At 44.7% G+C, this 13,071-nt stretch overlaps 1 protein-coding gene across 1 annotated transcript; it reads left to right on the top strand.

The window, feature by feature from the left end:
- Positions 1 to 8,098: 8,098 nt before the first annotated feature.
- On the top strand, positions 8,099 to 11,907 carry LOC141058891 (vomeronasal type-2 receptor 26-like). The gene is made up of 3 exons (XM_073555094.1): positions 8,099 to 8,319; positions 8,478 to 8,548; positions 11,000 to 11,907. The coding sequence occupies exons 1-3, from the start codon at positions 8,099 to 8,101 to the stop codon at positions 11,905 to 11,907; spliced, it is 1,200 nt and encodes a 399-aa protein (XP_073411195.1).
- Positions 11,908 to 13,071: the final 1,164 nt, after the last annotated feature.

Genomic DNA, 13,071 nt, shown 5'->3' with positions numbered 1-13,071 from the left:
GAAGGCGGGCACCAGTGTGTACCACGAACTGTGAGTAAAGCTTTGAAACTGCAAGCCCTGGTGTCTTCCATTCATTGTGCGCTAACACCTTCAGCACCGCTACATATGGGTACCAGCATCCACACCGCCTGTGCCTCTCCTCTAATCCCACATCTTCACTGCCCTGGGACTACAGCTCCACCTGTGGGGAGCTACACCATCTTTGCTGCACCACATCATCAGTCCCAGTGGATCTGCATGCAGCATTGGCTTAACATCTTACTTGCCAAACACCACAGGTGGCGTCACGAACTATCCATAAAAACTACATCACAAGCCACCATTGATTTGGGCGCCCAGGGCCACGGACCGGGTCACCTCTGCTGTGACACATTCCCCACTGACACCGTCCCGGTACCATGTACCCCACGGCCCTGGGAGGGCGACCCATATTCCTCAGCTACAGAATGTATGCAGATGATTCGTTTTCCAAATAATTCCCTTAGTCAGTGACCCCTTTTTTGCTGAGTTACCTTCTTAATATATCCTAAATCTATTGTCTAAGTAAGAATACTATGATGTTTGAGTACAAATCACATAGCCGTGTTACGTGTGTATATGTAGTGTAAGCCTAGCTTCTTAGTTACACACTTTTCGGGTGATCTATATGTAATGTGTGTATCCTTTTGCATGGTTTAGGCTGTGTGCCCATGTTGCGTTGTTTAAGCGTTTTTGCCGCGATTTTCGGCATGAAAACGCTTAAAAAACTCATACAGAACGCACCCCAAGCATTCCTATAGCATTCCGCACATGCTGTGCTAATGCTACGTTTTTTTCCGCAGCGGAATCGCATCAAGGAAAAAAACACAGCATGCTCATTCTTTTTGCGGAATCGCCGCGATTCCGCAAAGAATTGCCATGATTCCGCACCCATAGGAATGCATGAGATCCGCTTACTTCCCGCATGTGGCTATGCCCACCATGCGCCAAGTGAGCATCTCATGTGCGGATGGTGCCCATGGCCTGGAGGAGGGGAGACTGTCCTCCAGGTTCTGGGTACCATATCCCTGTAAAAAACAGAATAACAAATAAAAAATCGGGTTATATTCACCTTCCGGCGTCCCGAGCAGCGTTCCCGGGCCTCAGCGTTCCCAGTAATGCCTTGCGGCAAGGACCTGTGATGACGTAGGCCTTGCGTTACTTTAGCGGTCTCGCGAGATGGCTATAGTAACGCGAGACCTACGTCATCACTGGTCTCGCATGGCATCGCTGAGGCCCGGGAAGGCTGAGCGGAACGCCGGAAGGTGAATTTACCCCAATTTTTTAATTTTTTAATTATTTTTAACATTCTATCTTTTACTATTGATGTCGCATAGGCGGCCACAATAGTAAAAAGCTGCTCACACTCGTCAAACACTATGTTTGACGAGTGTGACCAACCTGTCAATCATTTTCCAAGCGATGCTTCAAATCGCTTGGAAAGTGCTTGAATTCCGCACGGGAAAATTGCGGCAAAAACGCAAACATAATCGCCCTAAAATTGCGCAGAAAACGCGTGGAAAAAAACGCGCAATTTCTGGGAAGGAGTCTGGTTTTGAGTGTCCGGTATAAAACACTACGTGGGCACATAGCCTTAATGTATATTTTGTCTACATTTTTTAATTTTAGGCTCCTCACACCTGGTCTTTATGCCGCACTCCATCTGGAGTTTTTGATTGGGAGATCTGCCATATCTGGCATAGTCCGGGCTACATGTTCTCAAATCTAGTCCAGACTTCATAAAGTGATCATGTCTGAGCCCAAGATGGGAGACTGGTTGAGGATTGCCAGGGGATTTAAGTTGCACTGCCAATTCCCCAATTGTATTGGAGCCCTGGATGGGAAGCACATCCGTGTGCGTAAGCCGCCGAACTCAGGGTCCCAATTCTATAATTATAAACAATATTTTTCTGTAGTTTTGTTAACTCTGGTTGACAGTAACTACAGGTTTATAATTGCAGACATTTGGGCTTATGGAAGAACTGGAGACTCTTGAGTCTTCAATTCTTCCATTATGGGTCAGCGGCTGCGCAATAACCTGTTGGACCTACCTTCTTTAATGAAAGAAGAGTCAAAAATTTGCATTTTCAAATTTTTTATAAATGCAAAAGATAACGTGATACTGGCTACCATATTTTTTTACATATGGCTTATATTGCCCTTAAAATTTGGGCATTTCTGTATGAAACATTATTTGGACAACTAAATAGATAAACAAAAATAAACATTTGATAACACAAACACATAACAATATTAGAATTTTTACAATTGCTGGTATGTTGGTGGAGGTGAGGGCGGGAGTGCATCATCTCTTTGTTGGTGGGGGGTTCCCAGCTTGACCATCACCCTGTTGGGGTGGATAATCTTCTCCCTGTGGTAATATGTGGCCAGGGTCAGGTTGCTGTGCGCCGAAGTGGCCATAAGGAAAATAGAGATTATACTCCTGTGGCTGATTGTAGGCCCGTCCATCATACTCCCAATATGACCATGTCGAGCAAATCCAGGTTGGGGCCAGCCTCCAACACCGGGTCTGTACAAGTGGCCATATTGGGCAGGTTGGTTATAGGCTGCCATTTGGGCCTGTTGTGGCCAAGGTTGGTTTGGGGGAGGAATGGGTGGAGGTGTAGGTGCACATGCAGGAGGAACTTCTGATCCTAATTGAGCATGCACAGCTGGGTGTCGGGCAAGGCGGAGACAGTTACGGGGAGAGAGCTGCCACCTCTCAAGGAACTCAAATACCTCATATGGGGCATTGGGGTGTGTGCATGCGTCAATTAGGATCTGGATGGATCCTCGCACACGTAGCCTCACCTCACGGGGTAGGGGACGGAGGTACCAGGCCAGACTTCGGGAATATGCCTCTTCACCCTCATCCAGGGCAGCCTTGGACAGGTAATTGAGTACACCTGTGTTAACATGCCTCCGGGTATCAGAGGCTGGGTTCTCTTGCCTATGTCTCCCACAGCGGGATACTGTCACAGTCCAATTCTTGGATCTGTGTCAGATCCTGATTCCCTCAGTTTAAACCCTCAGGTAAACCTTTTTTTTTCGTTTCAGGCTTTGGGGCTTAGTATGGGTTTTTGCCCCCGGTGGCCACAAGTGTCATTACAGCCTGATAGGTTCTATTGGTTACCTTTTGCCCCCGGTGGCCATAGGTGTTATTACATGTGTTTTGTCTTTGCTCATGTGACCATTCCTTTGTTATATAAGGTCAGCTGGTCTATGAGCAGGTGTTGGTGATAGCAGCATTTCCTTTTGGATTCCAACCACGGTGAAGGGAGCAGCTGGCTGAGGTGAAGCCACTACTGAAACCTGGTGAAGTGGGCAGCTGGCTCGGAGGTGTAGAGCCACTGCTGAAACTGGTGTTGAGGTCTCCACGTCCCCGTTCCCTATTGCAGGGCCCACCGTTGTAACTGTTTTCCCTTCCCCCTTGTCTTGTTGTTTTCAGTTACTGGCCTGCGGGTCGTGTCACACAGGACAGGTACTCGTGACAGATATGGCTGCAGGCTGGAGGGAGCCCTCAAGACGTACAGTAGGGCTGCTTCTGTTGCCGGGTTCATCAAGGCTGCCGGGTGCTGGTGCAGCTGCTGGTTCTGGACCAGGTAAAGGAACAGATGCTGGTCCTGGTAATGATGCTGGTGGAGCTTGGGGGTTGCAGCTGGAAGGCTCAGAAGATGTGCCAGCCACCTCTTCACCTCCTCCGACCGGGTCTATAATGGCCTCAGAATCCGACTGTCTCCCTCTTTGTGAGGTTGGACTGAGTAAATGTAAGCAAAATAAAAAGAAAGGTTGGAGCTCTTACCATAAACAGCATATGTGTAATGTGGTGTGATGTCTGTACTTACGGTCTGAGATCCATAATAGGAGCCAAAAAAGCAAGCTGGTCAATATATATGTATTTTCTTTTGGTCGGTGCTGCTGCCCCACTCCTGGCCCGCTGCTGACACTCCCGCCGGTACTGGTCATGGATACTGCGCCAGCGTCTCATCACATCCTCAACTGCAATATGACAGAAAATGTGAAAATTACATTGGTGAAATGTGAAAAGCTACTTTCTAAACATTTCACGTAGTTATGTGGCCTAGTAGGGTGTGATTTAATGAACAGATTCGAGCTTACAAACAATGATCCCAAAATACACATTGTAGGATTTTAGGGGCTACTTTGAAAAATTCGTAGTTCTGGCATAAGATGATTGGCAAAAATTGTGCAAACTTATTCATTTGTTGCTGCTCCTCATGTGGACGTTCCACAAGCTCAGGAAACATCTGCCCACAGATGTGTCTCCATGCCGCCTCTTTTCTGGCCTGGTCAGAATAATGTGCATCCCTTTGGTCCCAAATTTCGGGCCTTTCCTGGACCAAAGCGATTAACATCTCCACATTGATGTGTGGAGACATGCTGCTGGGCTCCGTGGAGGCGCTCTTCCGGGATGTCTGGAGCGCTTTTTGAGCTAATTAGCATGTCTAAGCTTCCTGATAATGGATTGGCCAATTTCCTGTCACCTGGAGAAGTCTTGCGTATTTCTTGCAAGTTACACGTGTGGTCTGTGTGTAATCCGTATTTTTTGCGCACCCATAGACTCGCATTGGCATATTTTGGCCGTAATACGGTGACAATCGCAGCATGCTGTGATTGTCTCGGCCCGTAAAATACGGCCGAGAAATAGACGGCTGTTGGGAACTGCCCAATAGAGAAACATTGGTCTGAGTGTAATGCGTTGTTTTTACGCCTCTCACTCGTCCGTATTTCTCTCTAGTGTGACGCCGGCCTTACTTGGTTTTGAGCAACAATGGAGGATTGTATATACTCGTGTATAAGCCGAGTTTTTCAGCACATTGGTTTTGATATAATGCCCCCCCTCGGCTTATACATGAGTCATTGTCCCAGAAGATGTCGGCGGAGGGGGAGCTTTGGAGCATCGGGGTCACAGGAGGCAGGAGCCCGTCTGACATGACTGTGAGGTCTTATATAGACAGGTGTGCGCCTTTACACATCAAGTCCAATCAGTGTAATTACACACAGCGGGGCTCCAATGAAGGAGTAGAACCATCTCAAGGAGGATCACAAGGAAATGGACAGCATGTGACTTACATATGAGTGTCTGACCAAAATGTCTGAATACTTATGACTATGTGATATTTCAGTTTTTCTTTTTTAATAAATTTGCAAAAATTTCTACATTTCTGTTTTTTTCAGTCAAGATGGGGTGCAGAGTGTACAGTAATGAGAAAAAAAATGAACTTTTTGAATTGACCAAATGGCTGCAATAAAACAAAGAGTGAAAAATGTAATGGGGTCTGAATACTTTCCCTACCCACTGTATGTGGGTTATATGCATGATCAGCCTCCTTCCTATCCAGAGGAGGTTAGAATAACTATATTACACTATACTTTGTGATTGATTAATTGTCACATAGTAATATGGTCTTTGTCACCCCAGTTCATGTCTTGTTACACATATGTTTTGTCACATTTTTAATAAACAATTCATTGTTCTCTTTTGTATATCATGTCCAGCCAATTTGTCACAGTTCATCCAAAACTAAGCCAAGCAACACTGTCATGTGGATCCTGCAGCCAACCCTCCCGAGGAAAACCCACACTCCAAGCCTCCATCATCCTCCTCTGAGCCGACGGCGGGGAGTACACCTGACCAGACTAGGGCCATTGACTTAGGGGTGAAAGACCGCAAGGAGTTTAGGCAAGCCCAACTCATGGACCCCACTGTAGAGCTTGTCTGCAATACAGAGGCTTGACGTGGCGGAAAGAAATCAAGGGGAGGTGTATAGATGGGAGAATGGGCTCTTATATCGGGAAAAGCCGACAACATGCCTGCAGAAACCCTGGACCCTTGTCAATCAGCTCATGTTGTACTGACCCCAACTCCTGTGCGTGGCTCAAAAAGTCCCTACAGCTGGGCACATGGGGTCAAATAGATTCAGGCCCATCTGCTGTGTACTTATTTTTGGGCAAGGGTCACTCAAGAGCTGCACAAATACAGAACCTCTTGTCCGATGTTTCAACGATTGGGGAGAACACACTGTTCCAATCCGTGCCCTTGATAGTTGAACCATTCCACAGGGTTGACATTAATTTAGTGGGTCCCTTAGCTGTCCCTAGCCACAGCAGAGAGAGGTTCTTCCTCACGCTGGTCGACTTTGCCACCTGCAACCCAGAGGCTGTTGTGCTGTCATCTATAGATGCAGAGCACATGGTTCAAGCTCTACTGGACCTTTTTAGTCGAGTAGAATTTCTGCAGGAGGTATTGATCGACCAGAGAACCCAATTCCAAAGCGAGCTGATTCAAACCCTCTGGGAAAAACATGGGGTCGACCCCAGGCAAACTAACCCCTACAATCCCGAAATTAAAGGGTTGTGTGAGCGATTCAAGGGAAAGCTCAAGCAGCTTATTAGTCAGTATGTACAGCAGCTCCTTTTTGCCTACCAGGAGGTGCTGCCGGATTCTACTAGGCTTGAATTGCTGTACTGCCAAAAAGTACAAGAGCCTTTGCAGCTGGTACAAGTGAGTTGAGAGGGCACTTTTCCACAGTAGAGGTTACCATTATGGACTATGTCCAAAAGCTTAGGGAAAACATGAGGTACCTCATGACCACAAGCCATGGGAATTTAGAAATAGCTCAGAAAAGGCAGCAAAAGTGTTAAAACTGAGGTGTCAGACTAGGAGAATTTGCCTGTGGACAGAAGGTTCTAGAACTAGTACCAGTATGCAAAAACAATCCATGTGAGCGGGTCCATTCACCACATTACCAGGAAATATGGTGAGATTGACTATGCAATGGCCTTGTATTACACAGGTGACTTGAATGGACCTTTCATGTCAACAGGCTAAAAGGTTATGAGGAAAGGGAGGTCACCAACTTTGCAGTTTGTTGTCCCCCATTAGATGGCCCAATTTTGGATCAGATCCCAGACTTCTTTGTTTGATCCATAATAGGAATGGGGATAACAGATGTCTCATTGAGGGAGAGGCTTGCTCCATCACAGAAGCAGCAGTTCATAAAACTGCTTGGAACATATTGCTCACTGTTCACGATTTGGCCTGGACGAGCATCCCTGGTCTGACATCATGTCAACACAGGGGTAGTTAATCCACTCAGATAACCTGCCTACTGTGTGACACCCCCAGTGTTTGAAATGATGAAGGCCGAGGTGGATGACATGTTGAATATGGGAGTCATATTTCCTTCCAAAAGTCAATGGGCAACCAGTGTAGTGTTGGTGTCCAAGAAAAACAAAAATACAAAAATACTTGTTTCTGTGTGGATTACAGGCGACTCAAAGAGGTCACCATTACAGACGCCTACTCTATAATAATAATAATAATAAATTTTATTTTTATAGCGCCGACATATTCCGCAGCACTTTACATTTCAGAGGGGATTTGTACAGACAATAGACATTACAGCATAACAATAATCACATACAGTAGATTATAACAAATACCAAGAGGAGTGAGGGCCCTGCTCGCAAGCTTACAGTCTATGAGGAAAGAGGGAGACACGAAAGGTGGGTGGTAACAGTTGCCCTGATTGTATGGACCAGCCATAATGTTAAGTGTGTAACAGTACAGACACAGAGGGCTGATGGATGCATAAAGCATGTGGGAACATGATGCTGGGAACCTGGTTATGGTAAAATTTTTGGCTCTGCCACACAGGGATAGGTTAGGTTAATGTGTTGAGGCGATAGGCCAGTCTGAATAAATGCGTTTTCAGGACACGCTTAAAATTGTGGGGACTGGGGACTAATCGTATTGACCTGGGAAGTGCATTCCAAAGAATTGGCGCGGCACGTGTAAAGTCTTGGAGACGGGAGTGGGAGGTTCTGACTATTGAGGATACTAACCTCAGGTCATCAGCAGAACGGAGGGCGCGGGTAGGGTGGTATACTGAAACAAGGGAGGAGATGTAGGGTGGTGCTGATACTCTATGATGATATGGTGATACTCTATGCCTTGGGTGGAGGAACTACTAGATACAGTAGATTAGGAGGATCTCTGTACATATCTATCATTGATCTAAGCAAGGGATACTACCAGATCCCACATTTTACCAGCATGCCATTTGGGATGAAGAACGCCCCGACTACATTTCAAAGGATGGTGGACCAGTTATTAGAGGAATGTCAGGGGTATGCCCGGGCCTACCTGGATGACATCGCTATCTTCAGCGATGCTTGGGAAGAGCATCTTCAGCACATGTCCCAGGTGATGCAAACGGCAGCCAAAGCCCAGCTTACCATCCCTCTCTACAAGTGCAAGATGAGGATGAGATCGAGGTACTATACATGGGGCATTGGATGGGACCTGAGTGCATTCATTCCAAAACTGAAAAAATAGAAGACATTTCTCAGTGGCATCCTCCAGCCAACCAAAAGCATGTTCATACATTCCTTAGGACTGCAAACTATTATTAAAAATGTATCTCCAATTACAGCACTGTGGAAACACCCTTCACTGACCTCACCATCAAAAGATATGCCTGCAATCTTATCTGGCCCTCGGAATGTGAATCCGCATTTCTCCAGTTGAAAACCCAGTAAGCCCAACGCCCAGTCCTGACTGTCCTTGACCTCTACCACATGTTCATTTTTCAAACAGATGCATCAGATACCGGATTTGAATCCATACTCAGTCAAGCAGGGACTGGCGACCCGGTATCATATGTTTCCCTGAAGCTATTGGAGAGGGAGAGGGCATAAGCAACAATAGCAAAAGAAGACTTGGCCATAGTGTGGGCCCTTAAAAAATTGCAGCCATACGTCTACAGCAAGGAATTCACGGTCATCACTCAATTCTGTGAGCATGCATCTTTTCTCTTCTCTATCCATTGCTTATTAGCATGCTCTAGGAGAACTCCTAACTCCAATATTGTTTAGTGGAGCACTCTATATCCAATTCTCTAAAAGGATATTCCTGGTTGGGACAATCAGGTCACCTGGACACATACCTCAATAGACTGTCAGCTTCCTAACCTTGGTGACCGCCAAATGCGGGTTGCCACTGGTGGGTATAGTAGCTCTAGAAGCCCCAAAGTTGCAGCTGCTTGAATGCCGGTGAGCAATTGGAAGGGTGAGACTCTTTAAATTGCATGATCTTGGATATTTACTGGGACTGTTCTATATGTTCTTGTCTGTTGGTGGCTCAGTAAACTATTGCCACACTGCTTACCCTCACCCTGTGTTATCTCAGTAGTATTCTGCCCATGAGAAAGGAGTGTGGGCATTAAGTGGGATGAGCCCTGGTCCATGCAGTCTTTATAAAGACACCTGAGCCAGCGGACGAGAGCGCCCACTGACCCTCAAGTCTCCACAGCTACTGTAAGAAAAGTTGTCCCCAAATGTTTTTCCACCTGTAAAGTAACAAGCAGAGCTCATCTTCCTCGGGTCCAGCACAAAGTAGATGGCACAAGCCGCTGAGCTTTGTGTTTGGCTGCAGTGACGCCGGGCTCTTAAGTAGTAACATGTTATCTGTGTTTTATCGCTGCGGCCAAAAAATGTCTATCTTACTGAACAAACTGTCTAATTTCAATGTCTTTGTGATTCCAGGACCTTATTGTGAGGGTGTGAAGGGTTGTGTGCTCTAAAAAAAGTTTTGTCTGTTCGTGTATTTTGTCCAATTTGTCCAGAAAAAAGGGAGACGGCGACCCTGCATGGAGAAAACACCTGAGATTTCATGCTTCTACTGAGAGAGATGTGACCGGCGATGTGCATTTACTCCATCCAATAAAACTTATCTGTATCTAACATTGATGGAAAGAAAGATATTAGACAGATTCACAAACAGACAGAAAGATAGATAATAGATGATAGATAATAAATAACAGATAATAGATAAGAGAGAGATAATAGATAATTCATACATTGATAAATAGATAAGGACAAAAAAATGGGAAGCAGCTCTCCAAAAATTACTTCAACTGTAACGTCGACTTTATTGGGTCCACATGGCGTGGTGACATTTTGGCTCATGCATGATAAAGGCTCTTGGGAGCCTAAACGCCACCACACCATGTGGACCCAATAAAGTCCATCTTACTGTTTAAGTAATATTTAGAGTGCTGCTTCATATTTGTTGTCTGTATACAGTGGGTACGGACAGTATTCAGAACCCTTTACATTTTTCACTCTTTGTTTCATTGCAGCCATTTGGTAAATTCAAAAAAGTTCATTTTTTTCTCATTAATGTGCACTCTGCACCCCATCTTGACTGAAAAAAACAGAAATGTAGAAATTTTTGCAAATTTAAAGAAAAACTGAAATATCACATGGTCATAAGTATTCAGCCCCTTTGTTCAGACACTTATATGTACGTCACATGCTGTCCATTTCCTTGTAATCCTCCATGAGATGGTTCTACTCCTTTATTAGAGTCCAGCTGTGTGTAATTAAACTGATAGGACTTGATGTGGCGCACACCTGTCTATATAAGACCTCACAGCTCACAGTGCATGTCAGACCAAATGAGAATCATGAGGTCAAAGGAACTGGCCAAGGAGCTGAGAGACAGAACTGTGGCAAGGCACAGATATGGCCAAGGTTACAAAAGAATTTTTGCACATTGGACATAGGCCTTTATAAAGAAGTTTGGGACCACCAGAAGTCTTCCTAGACCTTCCTTGTGACCATGTGATATTTCAGTTTTTTAATAAATTTGCAAAAATTTCTACATTTCTGTTTTTTTCAGTGAAGATGGGTTGCAGAGTGTACATTAATGAAAAAAAAAATAATTTTTTTGAATTTGCCAAATGGCTGCAATGAAACAAAGAGTGAAAAATTTCAAGGGGTCTGAATACTTTCCGTACCCACTGTATATTTGGCAAGTATACAGATTGTTTGCCGGGAGGCCTGTGCACCCACCTATTTGGAAAGTGTGCGGCTCCATTTTTTCTAAATAGATAGATAACAGATAGTTATTCTTCCCACAGTAAAAGTAACACATTGTGAAATTTTCCTACAGACAGCGAGAGCTGCATGAAATGCCAAAATGACAAATGGCCAAATGAGAAGAGAGACCAATGTCTGCCTAAAGTGGTGGAATTCATCTCTTACCAGAATGACACAATGGCTTCTGTACTCTCCTGTATCTCGGTCTTCGGATGTCTTGTGACCGGCTTCACATTTGGGATATTTATTTCCTACCGGGACACTCCTATTGTGAGAGCCAATAACCGGAACCTGAGTTACCTCCTCCTGGTCTCCATCTTTCTCAGCTTTCTCTCTGTGTTTTTGTTCCTTGGTCGTCCCAATGATGTAACTTGTAGATTACGTGAAACCAGTTTTGGATTTTTCTTCTCAGTAGCCGTCTCTTCACTTCTTGCCAAGACTGTCATGGTTTGTGTTGCTTTTAAGTCCACCAAGCCTGGAAGCACTTGGAGAAAATGGCTGAATGTGAAACTGCCCTATACCATAGTGTTGTCGTGTTCATCCCTTCAGGTTGTAATCTGTGTTTTCTGGTTGTCTATTTCTCCCCCATTCCAAGATCTGGACGCTGAGTCTTATCCTGGGATTCTCATCATTCAGTGTAATGAAGGCTCAGATATCTGGTTCTACTCCATGTTGGGTTATCTGGGGCTCCTGGCAGCTGTGAACTTTGTCCTGGCTTTTTTGGTGAGGACATTACCGGACAGTTTCAATGAGGCCAAGTACATCACCTTCAGCATGGTGGTGTTCATCAGTGTCTGGATTTCCATGATCCCGGCTTATCTGAGCACCAGAGGGAAGACCATGGTGGCTGTGGAGATATTTGCGGTGATGGCTTCCAGTGCTGGACTTTTAGGTTGTGTGTTTTTCCCTAAATGCTTTATTATTTTGTTTAAGTCTGGAATGAATAAAAAAACGGAGCTGCTCGGAAAAAGAAAGCAATGACTGCACAATACGAGGAACCACTGATAATAATGACTAATTCTGTACATTAGACCCATAGAAACCATTATAAAGTAAGATGCAAGATTCTCTATCAACCTGTGCATGAAATAAACATTTACACATTTCTTATCCTGTTACCTCCAGTAATTGATGTATTTATCAGGACGTCCCATATTTGTATTAGAGTTTGGGAAATGTAGAAATTTCTCTGAGGTTTTGGTAAATTATCTGCTTCCTCCTTAAAGAGAATCTTTTACCAGTTTCTCCATGATAAACCGGACTCATCATGGAATAGCGGCTGCAGAGCTGAACACAACACAGCTTTTATCTTAAGATTTCTCATCTCCATTGTGGAGATACGAGTTTAGAAATATAGGTTATAATTTATGAAGAGCCCAACTGGGCATCACCAGAGATTTTTATCTGGGAGCGTGCAGGGTAAAAAAGGAACATGTCTCTAGAATGTCAAAAGAACATCTTTCTCTTATGGGAAGTAATGAGAGATGGTCCTGCTCTCAGCCCTGATCTCTGCCCAATATCTACTGCAGAGTGTGATTAAACATCTTTAGCTTTCATCTCTCAGCAGTGAGTGTGGGAGGAGGAATTACAGCTGTGCTGACCGTCCATTGAGGGGAGAGCTGCAACTGCAGAAGTGTTTGTAATCACAACCAGCTCAACTCTTCTCCCCTTTCCCCCTCACTGACTGCTGTGAAGTAAAAGATATAAGAGGTGTTTGTAATCAGATTCAGATCATTTTTACACTCCACAGTAGCTGCAGAGAGCAGGGCTGAGAGCAGGGCTCCCTATCATTACATCACACAGGAGATGGCATGTTCTTCTGATCTTCTGGCCTTCTGGGGACATGTTCTTTTTACCCCTGCATGTCAATCCTGCTTATGATTGCTCAACGTCATGCAGAGGAAAAAGTACAAAACCCCCCAGAGGGGAATCTCTGCTAATGCTCCATTGGGCTTATAATAAATTATAGCCTAAACTTCACAACGTTTTATCTATGTAATGGAGAGGAGAAATTAAGAAATAAAAACTACATTTTGTTCCTCTGTGTAAACACTATTCCACAATTTGGCCAGCTTAACATTCAGAAACTGGGGAAAAGTCCTTGTTATCAATTTTATTAGTAAGATTTTAATGCTTATGAGAAAC

Source organism: Dendrobates tinctorius, unplaced genomic scaffold, assembly GCF_039654945.1.
Source record: "Dendrobates tinctorius isolate UK_male_01 unplaced genomic scaffold, ASM3965494v1 ptg000216l, whole genome shotgun sequence".
In the NCBI taxonomy this organism is placed as follows: domain Eukaryota; kingdom Metazoa; phylum Chordata; class Amphibia; order Anura; family Dendrobatidae; genus Dendrobates; species Dendrobates tinctorius.
This window is presented reverse-complemented; position numbering and strand designations above follow the sequence as displayed.

Excerpts from the sequence above, each read along its gene's own strand:
- LOC141058891 (XM_073555094.1), top strand. The coding sequence starts at position 8,099 with ATGCCATTTGGGATGAAGAACGCCCCGACTACATTTCAAAGGATGGTG. Across the intron at positions 8,320-8,477 it reads AAGATGAGGATGAGATCGAG|CACTGTGGAAACACCCTTCA; the intron begins GTACTATACATG and ends CTCCAATTACAG. Across the intron at positions 8,549-10,999 it reads TCTTATCTGGCCCTCGGAAT|ACAGCGAGAGCTGCATGAAA; the intron begins GTGAATCCGCAT and ends ATTTTCCTACAG.